At 37.9% G+C, this 27,576-nt stretch overlaps 1 protein-coding gene across 5 annotated transcripts in view; it reads right to left on the bottom strand.

Moving 5' to 3' along the window:
* The window catches only part of ASCC3 (activating signal cointegrator 1 complex subunit 3), a 260,015-nt gene extending 248,006 nt beyond the window's left edge, over window positions 1-12,009 (bottom strand). For 4 of the 5 annotated variants that reach the window (XR_774729.1, XM_010573373.1, XM_010573372.1 and 1 more), the window contains exons 1-3: window positions 11,864-12,009; window positions 10,916-11,066; window positions 6,047-6,630 (exon numbers count right to left, since the gene is read on the bottom strand). Coding sequence is in view for 4 of the 5 variants with exons in the window: in XM_010573373.1 (XP_010571675.1) it covers window positions 6,047-6,630; window positions 10,916-11,066; window positions 11,864-11,953 (825 nt within the window). In the remaining variant the exon portion in view is untranslated. Of the gene's footprint in view, window positions 1-6,046; window positions 6,631-10,915; window positions 11,067-11,863 lie in introns of those variants that run through there. The other variant, XM_010573375.1, reaches the window with a different exon arrangement.
* Window positions 12,010-27,576: the final 15,567 nt, after the last annotated feature.

A 27,576-nucleotide genomic window follows, 5' to 3' on the forward strand; every position in this document is an offset into this window, starting at 1 on the left:
GAGAACAGTCAGCCATTGGAATGATCTCCCTGGGGAAGCGGTGGATTCCCCAGCATTGGACGCTTTCAAGATTCATCTGGACAGGATGCTGGGCCATCTTGTCTAGACCGTGCTTTTGCCATGGAAGGTTGGACCACGTGATCTTTGAGGTCCCTTCCGACCTGGTATTCTACGATCGTATTTATTGGCTCATATCCCTATATCAGGGAACAATTTTAGTGTGTTTTAATCTGAAAGTATCCAGGCATGTTTTCTATTCTGAGTTCCACAGATCAGCTGACTGCACTATCTTCGTTCCTTATTGTAGCACAAAATTCCTTTTTGAAAAGGAAATTTTGACTCTTCATTATTTAGTCTTAATTACGGACCTGTTACTTTAATTAATTTGATTTTTAAAATTAAAATTCAAATTTGTCTATGGTTAAAGAAAAAAACTATTTTGGATATAAGGATAAGGTGATTAAAGAGAAGAGAGTATGGATATAAAAATGATCACATCAAAGCTAGAAAGAAAATTCTTGCAGCTTGAGTGCAAGATAATCTTCATAAACCTTCAAAAACTAACACATGAAATTGTAGGTCAGGGAGCACACATCTACAAGTGCAACAACACTGTGGATAAGAAAAATATTAACACGATTGGAGAAGTGTTAAAAGGATATATTTTGAAAAAAATAATCAAAAAGACATGCAGGTAACTGAAAAATGGCATAGAAGTAGCATGTACTTACTAATGATACATCACTTGGTCTAACACTTCATTGATCTAGAAAATGGATAAATAGCAGTTGTCTCACATGTGGACTTCATTGAAAACATTGCAGTTTTCCACATAAGGACTTGTTAAATTCATGAAGATGAGCATTAATAGAAGAATTAAAAGTTGGCAAGGAACTGCCTGAAGGGTAAATGAAAGGAAAGGCAATGTTGAAAGGCATAGAATCATGTGGAAAAAAACCCCACAACTTACAAGTGCAGTTGTTTGATGCTCATGTCTTAAATTGGTAAAAAAAAAAAGGAAAAAGAGGTAACTGTAGCACGGGAAAAGTGAAAGTGATCATAAAACCAGCACTGTATAAAGCGAGAAAGCAGAAGATAACAAGGGTTCATTTTAACCACCAAGGCAACAAGACTCTGGAGCAGTGTTCAGGGGAGAAGTTCGGACAAACTATGCAACATTTTTTTTATTAGTCTTCCTTAGTTTAAGATATTGTATCACTGACAGAAAAGGTCCCTTCTAGGTTCTGTGAAAGTTTAGATTTTGCTTTTCTTTACTCTTCTGTACTTTTTTTGCAGAAAGGCTCGTGGCAGACACAGAGGAGCTTCCTGTCAGTTCGTTGAATCGACAAATTAGTTAAGTTCCCTTTGTTCTTGATCCCAAGAGCATTTACAGGTTCGACCAATAAAGCATACTGGCAGACATTTGTGGTGGGACTAGGATAGGGCAACAGAAACAATGTAGATGAACTCAAGTGGAAAAAAAATAAATTCATTATATTGCCACCAGTGCCAAAGGCAGCTAAAGAAAAGTTACAGGGAGAAGCCTGAGAGACAACAGAGCTCCACATAGCAGAGCCTGGGGAAAACTGTCTGCTACATCAAGCATTCAAAGACACACAAACACCGCACTGAAAAAAAAGTCCTACTTAATGAAACAACAAAATAATCTATTAAGTTCCATTCTGAAATAAGCATGAAAATAACTGCATTTCAGTAATAAAGCTGTAACCTTCTGACTCTAATGGTGAGTGCATTACTGGATGGATCTATTAAGGAATACATACAGGAAGAGGTGCTGCCCAACTCTTGACCTCTTTTTTTTTTTTCCATCGTTTAAAACGTATATTCCAGAACTTGTACTTTTCTTTTCAGGTCTACTTTGATTTGAACGGAATGTGTTTGACCCTGGAAGGAAGGATTCAGCACCTGCAAACTCCATGTTACTACCCTTTGGTCTCTTACTGTAGCTTTCATTACCTGAATGTGGTGCTTATAACAAGGAAGAAGCCATATCTTACTTTTTTAGTAGGAATGATGAATAATGAATTATTCTTACAAATGAAATAAAAAGGAATTCTTGTTTCCCACTATGACAGTTTGCAATACAGCTGGATTGTATTTAACTGATGGAAGCCCTAGATGCTATAGTTCAAGTATATGTATATGTTACTTCTAATGCAGAGAGCTGGAGGTAGTCACAACTATAAAGCAGACAAAAGAAGTCTAAGCAGTAAACTTCTTGTGTCTTATTTTATAGGCAAACAAATGTATCATATATAGAGATAAGTAAACATATATACTACTCACATAATATGCGAACTACTACTTACAGTGTAATTTTCTTGAAACAGTTCTGCTGTTTCACATCATAGCCTAGTGTTCTTCTAGTCATTTATACAGCATTTAACTTGATTTTGTCTGGGAAGCACCATTTAATCTAATACACTGAATGACATTACTGTTTCTAAATTTTATTTGAACAAAGTTCTTCCCTTGGCTTGAGATGAATAAATTGCACAATTTTTCATAATTATGCAGTATAAACTAGATCTTAACACAATTCTGATTGCATTTCCTTTTTTACCTCTAGTTATTTTATCTCTATAGGAAATTTCTTCCTGTTTTGTTGTGATAAAGGGATAACGCACCTCTGCATTAGTGTAAAAATAGAGGTAGGTATCTCCAAAATAAACTTCAGAAAAATACTGCAGACAAACTATGACAAGAGTTCACAGAAGAAAGAGACACACCCTCTGAGAACAGCACGGTGTAACCAGAGAGGGACTGAACTCCTCCAAGTTTTTCCTAGTTACCTGGGAGCAGTTAGGTGGCAAAGTTGCTAAAATGCTCTCATGACTCAAGTCTTCATTCTAAAAGCATCATGTACTAGAAACTGAATACTCGAACTGAGGAATGCGCTGCATACTAAGTTTTAGTAAAAAATAATAATAAAAAGCACGATGGTTATCGGGCAAAACTCTACAGTTTGTCATCAGCTTTTTCCTCCTGTTTTTAAATAATGGTCTTGTTACCGCATCATTACCATTTCATGCTCATCAACAAAATCTGACATACAGTGAAAAGCATGCTTCAGTAGCTGTCATTTAGCTTTACCAGACTTTATGTCCCCAATGAAAAGCACATGTCCTAAGCACTTAGAAAATAAATTATAACTCCCATATCACTCCAAGCGTAAGAATCAATTTTTTGTCTAATTAAGAGTCACCAGTGATGTGCCAGATAAACAAACTGTCCCAAAGGAAGCGTGGAATGTTCTTAACTAGTGAAAACAAAGAACAAAGTATTTCTTCTACCTCACCGACCACTTTAAACATAAACTATACAGTGCTGGAGAAAGAAGCTCATTTCAATTCCTTGTAGAGCTCATTAAGCAGATAAAAACCTAAATAGCATACATGTGTGTGCCTATACATACACTACAAAAGAAACAGGATGTTACCCCTGAAATGATCTAAAAATGCTCATATTCTTAATGAGATCTGGAATCTTAATAAATTTTGCTTAAGGATCAAATGAAATTGTCTTGGAGAAGTCCACTTGCCAATATCCTCACCACCAGCATGATACTTTTCTTGTTTTAATAATAAACAGGCAATGGTATCTTCCTAAACAGAAAAATAGACCTGGCCACTGTTTTAAAATATGAAAATGTATTTTACAGATCTGGATTTTTATTTATCCCTTCATATCAATTGTTCTTTTCCTCTTGGTTTATAAAGAAAAAAAGAATTTCTTAGAGCATAGAGACTTTAGCATGTATGCATCACCCCAAATAATGTAAGATTTTCAGTATGCATGATCAATCACGTATTTTTTATACCATCTCATATGGCAAGTCTACGACCTAGTTCTAGAAATAGGTTATCTTCAGGTTTAAAAACACCATCTGCTCTTAATGATGCCACCAGCAAAATTGCTATAATAAAAAAAATAATAATCCCTAACTGATGGTAAAATCCAAAGCCCAGAAGAAATTTTCAAGTCATGACTACTCTACAGGGAGCACAATACAAATGCCAGCTAGCTTTTAAGAAAAGGTGATCAGGTTCAAATTAGTGTTACCTCCTCCTTGGCCTCCACATTGTGCAATGAACAATGAATTAATAAGATTGTTGCAAGGAAAGGCAACATGGGGCCAAAATAAGAAGAATGGGGAGATAATTTATTTTTTTTATTACCAAGAGTTCTTAAAAATCCAAAATAAGATACAGGTTTCAGATACTTAAGGGAAAGAGTCCTTTTTCTCTCTAGTAACACAACGAAAAAGATTTACTTTGCTAAATAATCTTCAGAAAGGTATGTATACATTGGCAGAGTAAACAATTTTTTCGTATTATCAAATTAAAACTCCTGTGAAGCCATCAAAACAGAAATTTTGCCTGAAAGTCTTTGTTCCAAAAACCAAAGGAAAGAAAGTCTTTATTGGCGATCTACATAAAAACTGATAGCTTGAACGTTCTGCCAATTGATTTACCAATCCATTAAGATCATAAAGTTACAAAATAAAAATAAAGTTATTTTTTCTTACTTCAAGTGAAAGGTTTCAAGCATTTCCTTTAACATTTTACAAATTAACCTTAGGCATTATGCAGAAGTATGCAATTATTTCTGCATACCCTGTGACTATGTTGGAAAAGTCTTTCACTGATCTAGAAAAAAAAATTTCAAATCTTTATCTCTGTACAATTAATAAACTGCAGCTCCCTATGCCAAATTAAGGTATTCTTTTTCATGTTTCATTTGACATGCAAGTTTCTTTATCCAATCTCCTCCTCCCTCTTCCTGTCTTCCCTCAATCCAACCACCCAAACTATGAAACTGTTTGCAGACATGCATAAAAGTGTTATTTTTTCAAATATATATTAATGCAGTAGAAATTCGATCAGCTTCCCTTTATATTCATATTTAGATTCTCAAATTAGAAGTTCATAAGAAAATCTTTAGCTCAAAGGACTGCCAAAACGTGGCCTACTGACTACCAAACAAAACAAGAATATGGCTTCAGCAGCTATACCATTATGCAATAGATATCAATAGTTATCTAAACCCAAAATAAAATATTCAGGTCCTCTTTATCACTTCATGATTCTGTTAAGCAGAATAAAATCTGCAACTGTAATGGCAAAATTCCAGTAAATTTTCATTATACTGTCTTTCACAGGATTGTCTATTCCTACCATCATTTATATTTCTGTAGTAAATTTTCAACATTTAAAGTCTTTCTGAAAAGTCAGTTTGAGAATTTAAGTACTGGATGTTTTCAGGGGAGGAAAGCAGGGCAAGTTAGGGAAAATAAAGTAAACGTAACAGAAACATGCACAGGAAGACTCAATTAGCAAACTGCGGGAATTGTTTCCCAACCCCATTCAAAACCAGTTCTCTCTTGCCTAAATTAATCTAATTGTCTCTCCTGCACACACCTTGAAAGCCTCTTCACCAGCCCTTAATCATGCTCTTTCCCCTTTCTACCACTATGTTTATCCTTCAACTCCAGCCTCTCAGCAACTGTTCTCTCTCCCTCAAGCTTTCTCTGCCCTTCTTGTAATAAACTCGTCCCCTTTCCTTATTGAAAGAAATAGAAGTGATATGACAAAGTTTAAGTAGCACCACCTGCACAGTCCTCCAGCTTTCCTTCCAGCAACAGGAGGGCTCTGAAACTGGAGAGAAAACCTGCCCAAGAAAGTTAACTTTGGTTTGGCTTTCCAAGTTCTAACACTTTTATGTGGTAGCTTGAATTGCTCAGCTTCTCCATACTTTCTTTTTAAGCAGTAGCCAAATGGCCAGAAAAAAAGAAATAGCCTGTCTGTTATGGGGAAAGGAGACTATTCACATAAAACTCACGCTGCATCCATCTTCTGCCTGGTAAATTAAAATGCTACCATGTAATTTCTCAAGACAAAAAGAACCAACCAACCAAAAAGCATAGATGACACATGGATAAAGTATATTGGCATAATCAATATAAAATAATTGTGCATTTCTGCAACATTCAAATACAGGCAGTATGGTAGATACACTACTGTACCTCATTTTGAAGTTCATCGCCACTTTTGGTAGAAGCAAGCATCTCGTACAAAGTACAGCAGAGGTCTTCTGTTGTTGGCCCTCCAGGGGTATCCCCTTGAGATTCATTCAGATACTTTCCAACTTCACACCATAGAAAAGAATCATCTACTTTTTCCAAAGACTTGAGATCAGATTTCTCATCACAGTAATTCTGTAAGTGATTCAGCTGGTTATTCAGAAATTTGTTATAATCTAAGCTTATAATTTTCTGTGCATCAGCCTCACCATTCACAGGCAGCTCCTCAGAGTGATCCAAATCATGCATGTCAAATGAAAACACTATATTTTTACCGAAGAACACTCTGTTATCACCATTTTGCTCTTCAGCCATCTGTATGAGGGCTGTAAGCTGTTCTTCAGTGAAGTGAGAAGCAATCCGATATGTGGCATTACAAGCTGCAGTAGCAGATGACGATGGAAATGGCCCAAACATCTGCTTGATCGCCTTTGTCTCATCATGGCCAACACATTCTTTCCTGTGAAATGTCTTAAAGAGAAAAACAGCTCCGCTTTCAATTGCTTCTTGTCCATTTTCAGCTCCAACTGTTAACAAAACCAAAACCAAATGTAACTGTATACACTTCAAACTAATTCTCTTTCATTGCCTATAACATAACTGTATTCAATTTCTTGCTGCAAGTCTCATCAACAGAGATATGAAACGAAGACCGTAACAACAAGTAGCAATTGTTGCAAGGTACTGAATTATAAAAGGTATACAATAGTAAAGCATCTGTCTTCATTATCCTTCTATGTACTAGAAATTAATATTAAGGATTACCAATGCTTTCTTATTTTTCAGAGTTAGTGGAAAAACTTGCCTGAAGTCCTAAACTCACAATAGTATATTTATGAGCTCTTTAAAGGTAACAAATATCCACTTTGTCTCACTGTTTATTCACTGCCTAATCTGAATATTCATAACAGACTAAACATACAGAACTCAGCTGGGAATTACTACATTCTTATAGTAATTCCCAATAGAATTACTACAGAATGTGCATTAGTTAGAAAAATTGCCCAAATAAATTAAAGCAAATAAATGCATGAATTTTTATCTGTAGATATTTTGTATCTACAGAATATCATATGGTGCAAATAAAAAACATATTATTAGAGAAAAAACCATGAATTTACCTCTTACACAAATATTCACAAAGGTACTCAAGGAAAACATAAGCAAAAACACCATACAATGAACCAAAATGTCACTACTACACAAAATTTTAAAAGTCACCAAGCATAAACTAAACAAAACCAGCCAGCATACTGGATTTTTTAGTTTGCTTTATATGAGGACAACATGCAGAATTTTTTTTTAAGTTTAAAAAATGTGTTCTAAAAAATTGGGTAGGTTACTCCAACATTTTTAGTAGAATTAGCATTTCTTACAAGATTACATAATTTTTAAAACATCTTAAAAGCTTACTGGGGAGATTTGCAAGCTGCTATTGTCAAGATGTCTTTATCTAGTCAATTCTTTAGTTACATTAAGATCAACCAGCAGAACTCCAGCAGAGAACAGTACAATGTAAGTGATAACACTCATGATTAACCCGTGGTATGGCTAATTCAACTAACCATTCAAACAAACTATTTATTTTAAAAGGAACAATATTACTCATTTTTTAAATGCACCAAATGGCATTTCTGGCATAGTAAATGTGGCTGTTCTCTTTTCGGTAATCAAAACTGTCTTGTGCCTGCCTCTGTATACCTCTACTATTCAGTTATGGGCCTATGTATTTGCTCTACTATGTCCCCATTTGCTGCCTGTTAAAAAACTAACCGAAATCAGTAAGACGACTCTTAATTACATTGACAGTGTTACTTGTGACTTGAATCAACTTAGGTTAGGTTTAGCCCCAGCAAAAGCAAGGGTTTTTTTCCCCACAATGTAATGGGAAAGAGCAAAAGAAATCCAGCATAAGCAGATGTAACAAGGCTGAATAACTAGAAATTTAACATATAAATGGAGGTGCCTAAAAATTCAGTATTTCTCTTGAATTTCCCTATGGTGCACTTCGAAAAGCTGAAAAGTTCACGGAGAAGACTGGAGGTGCTATTTACAGGATAATTAGATACCTACATATGGAAGATACGTGACAAAGATACACACATATACAATATATATGTAAATATATCTCAAAGGAAAAAGGTGGTTCAGCCTCCCTCTCAGCATTAGCTATATAGGAATCACAGGGAAAAGAAACCCCAGTATCTAAAAACTTAGAGACCCAAGTGTGGCTGCATGAACCTCACTCATATTCTTAACGTACAAACACACGTCATTATTTATATTCACTTGTGTCAGAACAGAAGTACACATTACTAAACCAAAAGAGCAATTGTACTGAAGGATTTGAGAAAAGGCTTTTACATTTATTGTGTGCTAATTCTCCTTTATTATCAATGTCTCCTATTCATGGAAGCACCTCTTGAAAAAACCTACCCCTCCCCTCTGAATACCATGAGCCAGCCACGATAGCCAGAGATGCACTACTTGAAGCCACTCTTCCCTTTTTGTTTTTAAGCCAATCAGATCATTTCAGTAAGCGACATTTTCCCCATAAAGTATATCAATATTACAGTATCTGTTGCCTAGGCTGAGATTGCATATCCTTGACATTAAAGTAAAAAGGCACACAAGCAATTCCCTTTCCCTACTATACGTTTCTGATGACGATGGTTGGAACATTACTGTCAGTTCAGTTTGTGCCTCGGTCACCGTAATCCATTCTGGTTTGTGTCTCCATAACATTACACATCTTTATTCAAAATTGTCAAAGCTGGCGGTTTCTTTCTAACTTGTTCTAACTAAATAACCATGCATTTGTTTTCATTTAATTTGTCCTCTCCACTCCATCAAAGAAAAATTTACCACTATTACTTTCAAGTCTTTCAATTTGCTCTACCTACCCAGCACACTGGGCCTGCTATTAAAATGGGGGTGGAGGGCGTGGGGGGGGAGAAAATAAATAGAAAGTTTTTGCAGCCATCTTTGACAAAAAGTGAAAATTTAAAAAAAAAATTACTCAGCTAATACTCATTTCTGTCATTAGTACAGAAAACACAAATCTGCCAGATTATTTTCATAGATAACATTTTCAGCTAAGCAGCTAAGAATGGCAAATACTTATTTTGCTTATAACCTTTTTTTTTTCCCCATCATCAGACATTTTTTCCTACTTGGTATACTACATGTGGTCTTTCTTTTTATATTACAAACTTTATAGTCATTATATATTTGTCAGCCCTAACTTGTCCAAGATTTTACTCCAGTACCCCTCATGATTAAACTATAACCAGTGGATATTTAAAACAACTATGTAGATCTTCTCAATCAACACAGATCTATTATCAATACAGACTACACCTTCTCCATATTAACTTTAGGCACTGACAGTTGATGCAAACTCACTCCCCATCTTGCACGAGTTTCCCCAAACCTTGTGTATCACAAGTGCCAGCTGACATCTGTGCACAGACGCAGAGGTACTTGAGTTGGGGCAGAAAGGTGGCCCTTCCTAGAGGGCTGTCTCAAAAAGACAGGCAGCCACATGCTTAACTTCTAGCCTAAAGAGGTTAAAGTCTACTAACAGCACAATCTCTACTACTTGTATTATAAAAAAAAAAATTAAAAAAAAAAAAAAACACCAAATTGGTAAAAATAACAGAGTTATGTCACTAACATGGAAGGAATGAACCACAAAGCAAAGTTTAAAACATATGTATTGTCATCTAGATGAGTTTAAAGCATTTTTGTCAGTGATTTGAGAAATACTCAACATTTTTCTTCTGATGACTCACTAAAGCAATAGCCATTACAACCATTAACAGCTTTAACAGACATCATCTGTGCAACTGTACAGCACAACCAATTACTACATGCTGGACACAACTAACTTGTCTAGCCTTTTTTGAAAGTGTGTGTTTAGATATTTGGTTTTTCTCAGTTTGCTAGTTATTTCCAAAAGAACTGTCGAGAAATAGAAACACAAGTGAGGCAGGTTAACATTTGTATTGTGATAAAAAAACTCTGGTCTATAATGCCAAAAAAGGCAAATATATTAATTCTCTCAGTCTTTTTACTTAAGGTTCTACTCAAGATATTTGAAACACAATCAGAAAAGGAAAAAATATCCCTAATAGACTGAAATGAAAAATCTTAAATATGTGACAGTTAGAGCTTGAGCCATGTTCTCAGTTTATGAGCTGATGAAGTTAAATTCTGCTAACAGCACAAGCTGAATTAGTTTTAGTCTGTTGATCAAAAACTAAGTTTCCAATCAAAATTATGTTTTCACACTTGCTTTGCCATAATGTATTTCAGTTTTAAAAGCTTAATTCTAGATGAGTGAAACTTATAATTTATTACTCTCCTCAACACCAAACACTTTAAGCAGAAAACATTTTTATCTGCCTAAGTAGCAGTCCAATTTTTCATGATACCGATCATGTGGAATTAAAGCAGATAACACTAAGATTGTTCTTTTCTCAAAGTATTGCCATTCCAAAAGAAGCTGTTGCTTTTGCTTACTAAAGGTCAATCAAACCATACCACACACTACACAACAATACTATCAAAAAGCAGGAATGTCCATATAACAACAGAATATTTTAAAATAAAACAGAAGACCAAATTGTGCATACACATATCAGATTAACTGGAGTTTCAAAGACATTTCAGGGCAAGCCTGGCATCAAGGTAGAATTAAAATTGTACGACTATGCAAAATATGCAGGCAGAAAGCAGCCTGAAGAAAACAACCACAAACCCAAACAACAAACCAGTATGTTATTAGGCTACTAAAGAATGAAAACATACCTATTTGTTTCGCAGCTTGTAATATAGTTTTTAAATCACCATTTACAGTTTGGTGTTCTTTTTTGTCCAAATTGTCATCAACAAACTTTATTATCTTCTTCCATGTAAGATCAGACTTCAACAACTGTTCATGTAGTTTTGATCTTTTAGTCTGAAAATACAAAATATTTAGGTTTTTTTATTTTATTTCAAATTACTATATGGAGGTTTCTTTAAAATTAAAGATGAGATAAAAACACCTCTTTCTAATTGCATTCAGTCAGTATGTAGTAATGATTGTAAGCAGTTTCCCTATTACATTTCTTTACACCTTTTCCTGAGCGTAAGGAAGGAATAGGATACACACACACTCTCTCACTACTTTACTCTTCCCAAGGCAGAATCCTCTATAAAGCCAAACTCTTGCAACTTGAAGAGATTTACAGCTCCCAAGATTCCAAATTCATTTCACATTACAGGTTCCCACAATGCATCTATTGCTTTAATGCATTAGTTCTTGGCAGGGGGTGGGGGGGAAGTACCTAAATTCAGTATCACTAAATTTTTCTAAACATCCCCCAACAAGAATCTGAGGTGAACTTAATATTTGAAGGGAAACGTTTGGCTCCCCAACTCTGCATAAGCTCAGAGCTAAAAACATACCAGCCCAGCCCAACTTAACTTCCTGAAAGATGAAGTAACAGGGCTGCACTGTAACACAGCCAAGCAACCCTATCCATGTCGCACACTGTGATTGTAAGGGCCTAGCATAAGTCACAAAGCTACAGCAAATCTGAGTTTGAGTGAGGACACTCTGAAGGAATGCACAGGAAACTAGACACACTCTGCTCAGTTTTGCTTGCCTACTCTCATAAAATAGCAATGCAAATAAAGAAAGCAAACCATTCTTACTATATATATATACATGAATACTTTACAGTTATGCTCTGGAAAAGAAAAAATCTTTACCCTTAAGTCAGCTAATTCTTCACTGTAATCCTCATGTTTAGTGACATTTGAAAAGGAGCGTAAAGTGCCTGTAAGACGAGGCAAGGCCATCTGTTACTCATTCAGTGATCCATAGGATGAGAAATCAAATCCCAGTTCAAGCACCTAGATGAGAACAAAACAAATAACATGGCTTTGTTAATGCTATAAATACAAACTCACATCATAAACTTGAAAGACCTTTTTGAGCAAGCAGAACTTGGCTGGCGCTTCAATTAAACAAGTTCAAAAAAAATCTCTCTCAAAATGCTGATAATCAAGACTCAGTAGAAGGGAGGTGAAAGGCACAAAGCATAGGCAAGACTTGGTAACATGCAGAGGTCACTCAGCAGGTTCTTCTTCTGTCTCCTCCCTAAAGAAAAGTTACCAGCAATGAGGCAAAATGACAATTATCCTTTAGTGCCACTAACACAAGAGTATTATAGTGAAATCTATGTAACTGAACTTTAGCTCCCAACAGCAGTACGCGATTACAACCTACGCCAAGATTTCCTCTGAACCAGCCCACTCTGAGAGCTTCCAGGTCATTAACAGCTTCCAGCGCTGATGCAAGGGCATCCTTCGTGACAACCGCTTAGCCATTTTTAACCAGCAAAACAGGCAAAGAAAATTATGTTAGGAAAAAAAGATTGTAATACGCATAGCACTGAACTATTGTAAGACATAAAGGGAATAAAAGGGCTACTGGAAAACTGAAAAAAGTATGCCTCGGGATGTTTTCATCTCACAACTGGGAGCGTGCTCACATGCACATGTGCTTACACAGCACAGGGCGCTTTCCAGGACTACAGCCTATTTCTGCGTGGTCTTATTTCCTCTGTGAAACAGGCTCATATCTATACAGCAAAACACAGCTGTTCTCCATCTGAACTTGTACTCGTTCCAAACCTTTTACTGAAACCATTCTCAAAGTTGTTTAATTTCAAAAGGTGCCCACAGCTGAATTGTTTAATGAACTCTTAATGCACAGCTACAGTTTCTGATGGTAGCAGATAGATACAGATTTAGGTGGTTTTTGAAACAATTAATGATACCATTACAAACCTAATAATCTGCATCATTCTTAGCATGCCTGAAGACCATCAGCCATCCAGAATTTAAATAACTTAAAACAGAGTTAATAAAGTGAGTTTCCCCCCCCACAGTCATATGCTGTACAAAATTCCCTGCTTTAATCCAATTATCCTTAACATTTTCCTTCATTTAATGACTACATTTGTATTTTAGTTACCAACTTTGCAATACAGCACAAAATCAAATCCAGATGCAGTGTTCCAGTCACGGACAGAGAAATGTCACTGACTTGTTAGGTCTGCTTGCTTTCCTAACTCGCATTAAGATGGTTTTTGAGAAAATCTATTACAACAGCTGATATTTGAGAGACAAATGTTATAATGATGAAGCTACAAAATGTGGAAATATAAAATCTTTACCTGTGAAGGGGATAGAAGGAAATGTTCAAATTCAAGCCTAGAAGCAGACAGAGCCAAGGAATACTGCAGCTTTTGAAATGTTCAGTGGATATATGACGTGTAATTCATACCAGCATAGCTCCTAGTGAAAACAGCCTATGAACATTATAGCCACCATTATAGAAAGGAAGTAACGTGTCCAAAATTTGACACACTCTAACCCAACCTTTTTTGTTTGAACCCAACAAAAAAGGCAGATCACTCTCATACTGCTCCAATGACATCATTGCCATTAGCTGTTAAAGATCACTCCATTTGCCTATTTATTTTATACCTACACTTGAATACCTTCTTCTATAGAATTATGGTCCTTTACATACCATATAACAACATAATTGTAATATTATTATCTTAATTGTCCTTTCTGAAATAACATGCACAGTAATCTATGAAAGTTCAAACCCACTGTTAAAAAGTTCACTTTTCACACACGCTTTTAGGGAGATTTTAAAGCATCTCAGGCAGGCCCTTTCATTAGGAAATTGAATTTTAAAGGTGGGTTTCTTACTCCTTTATTCATCAAGTTATTAATAAATTTCTGAAATAAACCACCTGGAACTCCAGAGGACAAGTAAGGGCCCACCTCCCTGACCACAGGCTTGGCCAGAGAGCCAAATCCAGCCCCGAAGCCTTACAGTTCAGCTCATACTAATAAAGCTGCTCCACACGTGCCTACATGCTTTCAGAACTTGCTGGTCCCCGAGGGGGCTGGCTGAGCAGCCGCTCAAGGCTTCTGCACCTCATTTATAGGCAAACCCCACTTCTGGTCCATGACACCCACCCTCACCAGGGCACCACAAGAAAGCAAAAATAGCCATCAATTAGAAAGCAGGGGACAGGTGCAATTACTCTACTGTTAACATGAAAAACAAGGTAAAATTCATGAACATACACTATTATTCTGCAACATACTAGAGCCAGCTCTAAACACTGGGTCAAAAATGCTGTGGCCCTACGAGATACAGCATAAATTTACACTTGTTTTAAAAAAAAATAAGTTACCTGCTTTCACATAAAGCCTGCTGATGTAGATACCTGCCTGCATCACACTGCCTTTAAAGTGGATCAGCTACTGCTCATCTTCCCACAGCCACCATAAGGGTAACTAATGCCTTCTGATTTAACAGAAATATATCTGTTTGCTCACAGCTTGATCTAAAACATCTGTACTACCAAATGATCCTGCTAAGATCTGCTGGTTTTGGAACAAGGACCTAAAAGGCAGCAGCGATTAAATCCTATTTACCAGGGCCCACATACAGAAATACAAGATGAACTTTGCCATTCTTCTGCTCATTTTCCCTCAAGAAAATGGTATAAGTACCACCTTATTTCATGTTTGTAGAGGGACAAGTGGAATGAGAATTTAACCTTAAGATCAGTGCAACTTTACATGGTAAAAATATCTCCCCCCCGTCAAGCAAGGACAATTTGGGCCCATTCTGCCAACGATTTTTAGGAAAAGGAACTGAAGTTTGATGATTCCTAGAATTTCCTCAGATTTCCTGCCTCTTTAAAACAAAACCAAAAACCTTAACTTTCCACCAAGCTTCTGTTTGTAAAGCAGAAAGAGCAATACCCACCTTTCTAAAGCTTTGTGAAGAAGAGAAGAAATAACTTTTAAAGCCTATTTTACTTCTTTTAAAAGCAAGCGTAATTTTGATGTTGAAACTTTTGATGAGAGAAAGTAAAACATAAAAGCAGATTATACTCAGAATTCAGGTTTGAAACTATTCAAACTTTATTGTTTGAAAGTAAACCTAACAGTAAACATGGATCATAATCTCAGCAGGTTTTTATTCATTAAACTGAAACATTTAAAAAATTGCTAGCAATATTACAAAGGTAACAAACATTACTAGAGAAGTTTTCCACTTCATATTTTTACCAACTAAAGCTCTCCTCCCACTCCTGGCCCTCCTATACTTTTTTTTATATAAGCAAATAACTGAACCGTCTCTTTCTCTTCTTCACTGAAACTTTACAGAGGTTATGGTCAAAGAGATACCCCTTTTAAATTTACTTAATTCCTATAATCTCTAACAAACCAAACCAACTGCCCGGTAGGACTAAAAGAAGGGGACTGCTCAAATCTGGTACCTCAGCTTTCAAGTTGAACACAAATACTTTACTTACAAATGATGGAATAACATAGCATTAATAGAATCACAGGTAAAATCTGCAGTTATGCTGTCCTATAGTACCAGCTTCTGTAGCCTCTAGTATTTAACTTGTTATAGGTCCCTTAAAACCTCATAGCAGTCATTTTGTTTAAATTGTTTAAGGAATATTAAGACATGTTACCAAGTTTTGCCTATATTGCCTATAATTCTTTAAACTATTAACAAGTTTCTCACTGTCTATATAAACTTCTCATTAATAAAACCTGAAGAAGTTGTTACCAATTATTAATCTAATCAAAGAACGCTATAAAGAAAAAGAGGCTTTAGACATAAACAATTAATAGCAGGTTGCTATTGACCACAAAGTATTTGGATCAAATAGCATTTTCACTTTCAAAAGTGGAAACATTTCAAATGAAAAAGAAGCTAAAAAGGCAAAAGATATCCCAGCCATAAGGGAATACAAAAAGAAAGGGACAGTACAGTAACTTTTTGCACTTTAAATACATTTAAAAAAAACTTAAAATAAATGTTAGCACAGCATTAAAGCAGCAAGACCATGAGGACACACTAAGACATTTTAAATATATCCACACAGAGAATATTTTACTTCTTTACACTACTACGCAAGAGGAATAAAAATAAAGAAAGCCCTAAGTATTAAATTTTAGTGACATGAACACATTTTAGAATTGCTACAATTAACCTCAGCAGCTTCATTAACACAAAGGTAAGCTTCATATTTTATTTACAAATAAGTTTCAGTATTTAAAGAAACACCACATTCTATTCAGTGTGTATTGCTCACTGCCATTTTAAACAAACAAATAAAAGCATTAGATGAAAAAGCTATTTCACAACAATGAGGACATTTGTATTAGATTCACTTAAACTTCTTATCCAAGCACGTTTGATGCAAACAGTACAAATACAGCACCTGGCATCAAAGTTGCCAGCCAGGGATAATAGGGGTTTAACAATGTCTCAGACATTAATCATACACAGCAGGCCAAAGCAAGATACTACAATATTAATGTTTTCCAACTCATATGTTGCACCTTTATACACAGTGCTATATGATATAGTAACAGTTGTACACTTTCGGACATCTCATTTTATGCAATAGTCTCAGGCATCACACTGGAATTCTCTCAAGTTGTCTGGGTTGAATACTGACCCAGTCTTGACTGGAGATCAGCAATCTTTGAAAGGGAGATGTCAAGATTAAGGAATACGTACTCAGAAAGAAACAGTGGCTGTCTGATACATGGTATTCATCTCAGTGAATACCAGAATTAAAACAAACGTTTCAGCATAATGAGGAAGCATAACAGTGCCTGTGTGTGCCATCCTTCATTTAAGTGACAATTTCAGATCTTAATTATATAAGTCACTAAACCAAAAAAAAAAACCCTCTAAAAAACAAATAACAGAATTGCAAGCCATGTATTCAATAGAGTATTAACCCTTTCCAGATTCTCTCTCTCTCACCATTTTAGCCACGTACATGGGATTAAACACCAGCTGCTTAACACTGTTCCTGCTAGCATCAGCTGGAAAGGCGTTTCCTGTGATTACACCCAATACTGTTTTGGTGTGATGCCAAACATGTGGCTTGGCCCAATAATGTGTTCATTTTAGATGTGCTTTGAAATCACTACTAAGGATAGCTGTCACTTCTAAAAAAAAAAAATAATAATTTAAAAAAAATAATCAAACCACCTTTTTTTCAGAATAACTCATCTTTCTTTTCCAAGAACATAAGATGTACTTCAGTTGTTAGACTGAGAAACGTCTGCCTTTTTACACCCCATCACCTGAACTTTTTCATTCTCTGCAGTGAGACAAACTGCATCCAAAGCAATAGAGACTTAAAGACTTGCCTTAGATGTGGAGATGTACTATAAGCTAATCTCGTCCTTCAACGTACATAACATCTATGTTCATTTAAATGCTAGGCATGGGGGATGTGTGTTGGTTTTTGCTTTAGCTTAATAGAGGACTCTCTGTGCCTCTCTCTTTCACACTGTGCCATCAACAGAGGTTAAAAACAACCCCAGGCACTTCATCTTACTCCGTTACAGAAAAGTTTGTCACTAAAAGAAAAGCAGGAGGTGTATAGAAGGTAAATATGGATGTACGTGTCCAAAGGAAGTAAAGGCAGGATGAAAAACAATAGGTGAGAGAAAGAAAAAAATGTTTGAGCTATCGACAGCTAAGGAACACATGTTGCATCTCACCGACTACGGCTGAGAGGAGATGGGATGCACTTCAGCAAAAAATAATAACTGCTGTAATAATACACACATAATATGTAATTGCATAAGTGCTGTGATAAGACCATGCTAGATCACCTGTTCAGATGAGAGTAAGAAAGGCTCGATAACACATTCTTGTAGCGAACAGCAAGCACGCAGAAGGATAAAGGCTCCAACACTAACTACTGGCCACAGAGATGGCATTGCTAGGTTCTTTGCAATTCAGCTTCAGGAGGTAAAAGAATTGCTTACAACAGTTGCTAAAGATTCACAATAAAATTTTAATGGAATAAACAACTTGAAGTTACTGCACAGAAGTAAAACTGGGCAACTACCTGTAAATGAAAATTTGTACAAGTAATAATCGGCAAGCATAATAGGCTTACTGTGGCAGAAAAAAACCACTTACAAAGGCTTTTATCTTTCTTCTGAGCTCTAATGGGAAGGCAAGAACAGAAAAAAAAAAAAAATCAGTATTTATCTGCTGTTCATAGTCTGCTTTACAAACAACATTGTACAGATCTAGTCAAAACTTCAAACATTACACAACCTGTGATAAAAACTAATCTTCATAGAATACCAGGTCGGAAGGGACCTCAAAGATCACGTGGTCCAACCTTCCATGGCAAAAGCACGGTCTAGACAAGATGGCCCAGCATCCTGTCCAGATGAATCTTGAAAGCGTCCAATGCTGGGGAATCCACCGCTTCCCCGGGGAGATCATTCCAATGGCTGACTGTTCTCATTGTGAAAAATTTCCTTCTTGCATCCAACTGGAATCTCCGCAGGAGTAACTCGTACCCATTACCCCTCATCTTTTCCATGCGACTCCTTGTAAAAAGGGAGTCCCCATCTTCTTTGTAGCCACCCTTTAAATACTGGAACACGGTGACAAGGTCTCCCCTCAGCCTTCTTTTCTCAAGGCTGAACAAGGCCAGTTCTCCCAGCCTTTCCTCCTACGGCAGGCTTCCCAGTCCTTTGATCATCTTTGTGGCCCTTCTCTGGACCTTTCCAGCCTGCCCACATCTTTTTTGCATAGCGGGGACCAAAACTGCGCACAGTATTCCAGGTGTGGCCTGACAAGCGCTGGGTAGAGTGGGATGATGACTTCTTTTTCTCTGCTGGGGGTGCCCTTGTCGATGCAACCCAGCATCCTGATGGCTTGCTTTGCCACAGCAGCACGCTGTTTGCTCACATTGAGCCGGTTGTCCACCGGGACCCCCTCCCCAGGTCCCTTTCCACAGAGCTCCTCCCCAGCGGGTAGATCCCAGCCTGTGCTGCACTCCTGGATTATGTTTTCCCAGGTGCGAGACCTTACACGGGTCCTTGTTGAACTTCGTAAGGTTCTTGTTAGCCCACTCTTCCAGCCTATCCAGGTCTTCCTGCAGGGAGGCTTTCCCTTCCAAAGCGTCCGCTTCCCCACTCACTTCGGTATCATCGGCAAGCTTCATCGGGTACGCTTGATCCCATCGGCCAGATCGCTTCTGAAGGTATTAAACAGCGTTGGGCCCAGTATCGATCCCTGGGGGACCCCACTTGTGACAGGTTGCCAGTTGGAAGAGGAGCCATTTACCGCCACTCGCTGGGTGCAGCCTGTCAGCCAGTTCCCCACCCACCGCACAGACCACTTGTCCAGGCTGTAACGCATCAGTCTCTCTAGGAGGAGGCTGTGGGAAACCCTATCGAAAGCCTTGGAGAAATCCAGCTAGACGACGTGCACCGCTCAGCGCACACCAACTGAGCAGGTTACTTTGTCGTAGAAGGCGACCAGGTTTGTCAAGCACGATTTGCCCTTGGTGAATCCGTGCTGGCTTTTCCCAGTCACGTGCTTCATTTGACTTGTGGTAGCCCCCAGGGGGGTTCGTTCCATAACTTCCTTCCCTGACGGTGGGTCTGCGTTCGCATCAAACTGGATTTTTGTTCCCGAGGCCTTGGGCACAACAGCGCTGCTGAAGACTGAGGTGAAAAAAGCGCTCAGAACCTCTGCCTTTTCGGCATTGTTCATGACCAAGTCACCTCTCCTATTTAACAGCGGGCCAATATTTTCCTTCTGTTTCTGCTTGTTGTTTACCTACATGAAGAACCCTTCCTTGCAGTTTTTGACATCTCTGGCCAATTTCAATTAGAGCTGAAGTTTTGCTTTTGCAACTGCCTCTCTGCACATCCTGGCAATGCCCTGGCAGTTCTCAACGGGTATTTGTCTGGTTTTACATCTCTGGTATGCTTCTCTCCTGGTTTTGAGCAGACTCAGAATCTTGCCACCAACAGGGCTTAATTGTACCTCCACAGCTGATTACCATACCAAAGACTACAAAAGTTCTGAAGGTGGCCACAAGAAAAGCTTACCAAAACAAGCTTTCCCATTCTAGCACTGCTTCTAAACCATGCTGGGGAGCTGTTTCTTAGTCATCCATCCCCTCGCCTTCTCCCAGGAGAACAGTTTACAGGTCTATTAGCCCCTTCAGAACATCAGAAGGTGGTCTCCCACAACACTTCACTTTAAAACATCACTGAAATTGATCTGGGATAGTGAAATGACCTTACATTACATAAAGGGAAAGAATGGACACATCTATATGTCAAAACCCTTCAGCAACCCAAGAAGAAAAGCAAGAAGCAGAAAATAATCATACTGAAAGTGTTCTTGCAAAGATATAGCTCATGGTAGTACACAAGAAGCACCTAAGTGTAATTAATTGTGCAAGAGGTAAAAATCATCACGTTACCACTCTTCTAGAAAGATTTGTTAAATACTGTCTATACAAACCTGTCCGAGCACCTTTACGCAACGTGAGGAATTATCAGGAATACGTCAGCTTCAGTGTGCAGTCAGGTCCATCTCTCACAGATAATACATAGCTATACCTGGACATAGACGACTATGACATATGGTGAAAATCCAAATGTCTTTTTGGACAAAAAACTGTAAGGCACACACAAAAGATACAGATCTACACAACGCAAAACAAATTCTACCAGTTTTGTTTTCTGACCACAGCTTGGTATTTTGAGGGCGGTATCAATTACTGGATAGCTTATTCCTGCATAAAACAGCTAACAAGAAATCCTGACATGCCTTCTCATTCAAAGTGACTTCTAGCTAGTCTTTTAAGTCAGATGACTTGCCAATCATCTCTGCCGATGACCAATGTCTTCCATAAGACAACTATTTATTTGTTGGCACTATGCTACCCCTCAGTCTTTCTAACATTCCTCCTAAAAGTCTCTGTCAGCTTATTTAAATACTTTTCCAAAGGTATGTCCTCATGACTGAACACCTCATGGTCTAACAGCCCTCCCTTACTGGATCCACATCATGGCACACTGAGGGTTCAGTCCAGCTCGGGGGTTAAAAAAGTGAAAGTTTGTATTTCCTATCAGAAAAGCAAACAGAGCCACAATCAAAGTAGAGCTCAGTTTGACATAACATGGTCAAATACTGAAATGCAGGGAAAATGCATACAGATTCCCCAAAATCAACCTATCAAGACAAGCATTTTCAGTTGAGGAAAAGCTGAAAGCACAGTTCAAACCACCCCGGCCTTCCAGGTACCTTTGGGGCTGCCTCCCCCTTCAGACCTTCCTCCTACTGCCTGGAGGCAATACTACCTCCTCCCCTGCAAAGAGAGTTGTAAAGAAACCCAAGGTTGTAACAGACATATCAGAAGCTGTCCCAAGGCAGACAACTGTCCGCTTTCGATCTGGCTTAAGTACAAATTTTTTTAATCTCTTATTTAACATTGGTAGGATGTAGGGGAAAAAAAAATGCCCCAAATTTCAGCCTAAAAATCTGTGGAAAAAAAAATGCAAAGAGCACCTTTTTAAGTATACCCCTACAGCCTGAAAACATGCATACCTCCTTTATGGTAGGCCCTTCTACCAAGAAAAAAAAAAGTTAAATTAATAATACATTTAAACAACACTCAACTATTGAATAGACACATAGTCCCATAAAGTAATATTACTAGAGACAGAGTCCTTTGTCTTCTCTTCAGAGCTCACATGCCACGCAAGCACTTCGAATGGCACATCAGCTATTTGATGACCAGCAAATAACAGCTTCCTCATGGATAATTTAATATTATTACAGTTTAGAATTAGAACTTAAGAAAAAAGAAAGCAGTACTGCATTCCTGTAATATTACAATGCGTGCAAACTAGAATCAAAACTAACAGCTGCTGCCCACCCTTCCTGGGCTGACTGCCTATGTTGGCAATACATGCAAGAGCATACTTTGAGAAAGACACCTGTATGGTTTCCAACAGTGAGGAAACCCCTAACCATCTTTTCACAAAGCTTGTAAACATCAGAAATGAGTGCTTATTCCATGAGAAAATGGGGAGGAGAACAAAAATTGAGGCATTATGTTACTATTCTTGGCTGATACAATGAGAAGGAAAATAGCCACATTATGCCTCTAGTAATCTAAGGAGGTTAAAGCAAGATTTTTTCCAGTTGTGCAATTTTTTAAATGGTTACATTTCTAGAAATGTAGTTATATTCTGTTAGAATGTACATAAAATTTCTTAAAACGTGTTTTAGAAAAATTGCACTGTAAGCTAAGAAAAACACACATTAGTCAAGATTCTCCTATTTAAGAATTAAAAGCCTTTGAACAATTATCATGAGTATTTAGCATGGCAGATATACAAACTGTTCGGATTTATAAAGTCAGCTTTTAAACACTCCCCATAAACAAAAATGCCACACTAACAAGAAAAATACATACTCAAGCATTTTATTTATATTGATGCTTCAGAGGTATCACAGCTCAATACCATATAATGCCATGCTCAGCAATAAAAACTCAGGGAAATGAGAAGCAGGGGCAGGGGCATCCATGCTTACGGTGTTTGTCTTCCCAAGCAACCATTACACATCTCCTATTTTTTCCCTGTCTCACAGCAGAAGGGAGTGAGCGAGAGGCTGGGTGGGCATTTGGCTGCTGGCTGGGGTCAACTCACCACAAATAATAAATTTCCTGGAAGAAATGGAAGTGAGGACTTAAAGATCCTCTTTACTCTTCCCTAATCTTTCAAGGACAGGACAAATTGTTCCCCCTTAGAGTAGCAGCTAAGAGCAATGCCTTCACATTTCTTGAACAAATTAATTAGAATCCAGTTTCCAAATACAGACTGACTAAGAAACTCAGTTCAGCAATCTTCACTGGTTTCAAAGAAAGGAGTGGTTGATATAAATGTTTGTCTATGTTTTTAGAAATATTTGAACACATGCAAGTCAGTCACTACTCTACAAACTCATCTACTTATTCTCACAACTTCCTCAGAATGTTTTACAAGTCAAAAACTGAAATTTACTCCACAAGTCACATGATAAATGCTTCACCAGCAACCCATCATTCCATGATCATCTATTCTTACTGTATGACCAGCTTATGATTAAGATTCAGGCCTGTAATATCAGATTCAGTTTATTTTTCAGGCCAAACTTCCAACATGCCTTTGGGCAAGCAAGAGTAACAGATGGCTCAGAGTAAATACACACCATAGAACAAATAATGGGAAAGTCTAGGGAGATGTATAATCCACATCCCTAAGCTACGATCCTAAACTCAGCATACAATGAAAAGGGAGAGCTAGCAACTTTTCCCTCCCTAAAATATCAGATAGGTAAAACAATCTCTGCCTTCCTGTTAAAAGATATCCTTCTCTAGCATCAACAAGATTTAACAAGCCAGAAAAAGAACACTAGTTTTAATTTGCATCTTGGAGAGATGCGCTCATCTAGAGGCTGGCCACCAAACTCTAGTCCACACGTTAATATACTGAATAAAACACAGAAACCACCAAGTGCCCTTTTAGCAAGGACAAACTGGTAAACGCTCAAGCAGTCCAGCATAGCCACTGTAGCCTAATTCAGTCTTTCTTGGTTTCTCCCTAGCCAAATGGATTTTCAATAAACTATACAAAGCTGTGTGCAACTTCCAGAGAAATATTCTGTACCAAGTGACTAGAATAACCTCAAGGAACACAGGGCATAGGGATCTTTCACACCACTGGTTAATTCAGTGAGCACTGTTACCACAGAACCAGAGCATGCTGCTACTTCTTGCTTCAATCCCATTTTTAGGTGTCTGTGCAAAGTGCTGGGGTGGGCTGACCCTGGCCAGCAGCCACAGAGCTGCTTGCTCACCCCACACCGCAGTGGGACAGGGGAGAAAACAGAAACAACAAAAGTACGAAAATATATGGTTTGAGATATAGATGGTTTAATAGAGGAAGGAAAGGAAAAAAAAACCAAAACCAAACAACCCACAAGCGAAGGAAAAGAAACTGCCCACCACATCCCACAGGCAGACCAATGTCCCACCAATCTCCAAACAAAAGACACACTGGAAGCAAAAAAAGCCCTTTCTTCTTCCTCTACCTCAGTTTTTATTTCTGCACATACAACACACAGTATAGAACATCCATTTGGCCAATTCGGGTCGGCTGTCCCACCTGTGTCACCACCCAACCTCTTGCCCACTTCCAGCCTACTCACTGGGCAGGCAGGGTGGGAAAAAGAAAGCCTTGATGCTATGCGAGCACCGTTCAGCAACAGCCAAAACATTGGTGTGTTACCAATGCTTTTTTAGCTGCAAATCTAAAGCACTACGGCTATGATGAAAGTTAACTCCTAAACCCAATACAAGAACATACTCGCATTGCTTTGTGCAAACAGAGGCTATCAAATTCCTCAGAGAGAGATGAGTGCAAAGAATGCCCTGCCTGTAGATCCCATAGGGATTGTGCTTGCAATAAACACAAAATTGCTCATTTCTGTGATGTGATGAGGTATTTAAAAAAAGCAAGAATGGGTAAATGCAGAATGACTGACTATTGCTCATAATGTAAGAATAAGGAGGTACATGATAAAACTGAGTATTAGGGTGAAAACAATACCAAACGGAATGCCTTTCCTATATAGAACATAATTAAATCTGGGAATTCATTGCCACAAGATGCCAAAAATAGTGTAAGTTCAAGCATGCTCAAAAAAGAAGTAGATGAATTAATGGAAGCCAGATACCTTGGTAGCTACTGAACTCAACAGCTTAGAGGCAGATCATCAGTTACTTAAATCACTGACTCCTGAAAGGTAATACAAAAAGTGAAGGCATCACTGTATTTGTTTTGCAATTTATTTCTTTTTTCAGTATATCGCTTAAGCACCTGCTACTAGCTGCTACAGGAGAGAGACACTAGACAAACATTGTTTGAAAACAGAGCTACAGGGTGAGATGACAACAGAGATTCTGAGGATTACAATCTGGGATTTAGGAGCCTAAAGTGTCTAAATCTATTTCTGGGTCCAACCCTTGTTTCCTTCTCTTCTTGGTTTGGACATCAGCTATCATATTTCTAACAAACTTCCAACTACACATACAGGTCATTTATTAAACTGCTTTTAATTAGTTAAGTTTTTCCACACTAGAGAGATTTTGCTTTTTCTTCTTTCTCCAAACATTAAAGCATGATTTGCAGCCTATGCATTTTTTTAAACCAAAGTGTTCAACATCAACTTCAACAATTGGTACTAAAAAGAATTTACCAGGAAAACATTAAGCTGTTATTTGGAGTAATGAGGACTTCCAGCAAATTTTGTAGGCAGAAAGAGAAACCTGTTTGGTACTCAGAACACTAATATGAGCTAGAATTAATCACACATTTAACAACTTCCAAATAAACTTTACATTATAGCTATCCAGCGAACAACATGTGCCTCTCCCTCCCCCAACCACCTCCCCACCCCAAAAGCAGCTCCTATGACTATGTAAGAGGAATGAAACACATAGGAAGAACATGGACCAGCCTGAGCTCAGTTCAGTATTTATAAAGGATAACTTTTTTCAGAGAAGGAATTGTAGTTTAACAAGAACCTGCAGAAATACACACTGCTGCTTTACGAACGACAAATTTTGTATTAACTCTACAAGAAAAGATTTTTCAACTCTAAATGTTCTTCCTGACAACAGAATTAAGAGTACACTTACTAAACCTGTAACTGACACAGAGATAAAAGGGACTGCAACTATTTTAGGGGCCAAGTTACAATTTACAATTATCTTGAAAGAACTATATCCAACATGGATAGTAAAACATAATACATTAAACCAGGAGTAAGAAACTGAAAAAACAGAGGATGCCAAGAAACAGCACATTAGCTGCAGTTTTGCAGAAAAACATCTACAGACTACAGCAAGTGACAATCATCATGTCATTTGTCATGCTGGAAACACCGAAAGACATGGAAAGACAGGAAACATTAATATTTGAAGACAAGAGTAAGGGCTTAAAATATACCAAGTTGTCCTTCCACTAGTCAGTATTAAAAGACTCATTTAGAGTACTGTTGTCTTTGTTATGCACCCTGTCTCTAGAAAGACACATACCGGTTTAGAAAGATGTAATGGAGGATAACAAAAGTGACCAGCAACATAGAAGACATTACCTACTAGGAAAGATAAAACAAACCCAGGTGAGATACGTTATCGGGAGGAGAAACACGATGATATCTTTCAAATACATACATGTTGGCTGCAGGAAGGAAGGAGCAAGAAGAAAACAAAAGGGTGAAAAAGAGCAGTGTGCACTCCTCTTAGTTTCGAGAAAGCCCACCTAAGTATCACTTCAAGTTTAGCTTCAAAGAAAGGTCCATCAACACAGAACTACCTGAACAAAATATTGCCATTTGACAATTTCTTACCTTCTCTCTGATTCAATGGAACTACTGATCTCACCTCTTCCAAAGGCCAAGCTAGCTTTTAGAGAAAACTGAGCAGGTTTAATATTTAAACTAATTTATACAACGCAAAAAGGCCCTAGTTGGGAGTTGGTCAGTGTTCCCATATAAATGGGAAGAGAGTTCTTTCAAATATCTACAAATCCAATTCCAGGGTGATGCAAGTTTACTCTGTAATGGCCAGAAGTAAGTCAGATCCACAGGAAATGATTTCATTAATGGCATCTGCTGAAAAGCACTGTGTGTTTAGACTCAGCACCTAATTGATATAATTAATGTGTTCTTCAGATGAAAGCCAACTTGCACCTGAACTGACGGCTGATTTAGTTTTCTTCCTCCTAAAAATTTATCTCTGCAAGCTACCATGTGGATGTACATAATCCTTGTTGCATCTTCTCTGGAATTTCTAATGTTTTTTTCTACTCAATGACTAGACTCAAGTCAAGTCAATCCTCAAGAAAATAACTCAGCTTGAGTATTAGATCTTTAATCTGCAAAAGTGACAGCTACCAGTTCCATTTCAATAGCGCTATTTCACAGTCAATTCTTTAAAAAGCCTAAAGATTCAAAAGGGTCCACAAAAATGTTAGTAAATTAAAGACAACAAAATACAATTCAGAACTCATAAAAGCTTTCAAATAAAGGTATTATTTTAATTCCAGCATGATACACTCTCCCAAAGTGCCTGAAGGGTACGCCTTCGGATGCTAGAGATTGTCCTGCATTTCACAAGCGAAGCCGTCAGTTTACCATTACCAACGAAAACGAAGCAAGTAGTATTCAAAAGGGAAGACACTCTACATGATCGCGTGCTGGTTTTTCATTCTTCGTTTCTCGCTCTCCACGTTTACTAGTACCAGTACTACGTATTGGAAGTGTTCAGGCCCGTTCAACACCGGTGCCGTTTCCCACGTGACAACGCTCCTGCTGTCCCCGCTTCACGAAACACACGGGGGCCAAGACCAGAAACAGACCCAGAGGAGACCGGGACCCGGCCTTTATTAGCGACCTCGTACCTCCCGCCGAGGTGCGCCCGGCCCCGGGGCACACGCACGCAGACGGCCGGCCCCGGCCC

This window comes from Haliaeetus leucocephalus, unplaced genomic scaffold, assembly GCF_000737465.1.
Source record: "Haliaeetus leucocephalus isolate CR32 unplaced genomic scaffold, Haliaeetus_leucocephalus-4.0 Scaffold384, whole genome shotgun sequence".
In the NCBI taxonomy this organism is placed as follows: Eukaryota; Metazoa; Chordata; class Aves; order Accipitriformes; family Accipitridae; genus Haliaeetus; species Haliaeetus leucocephalus.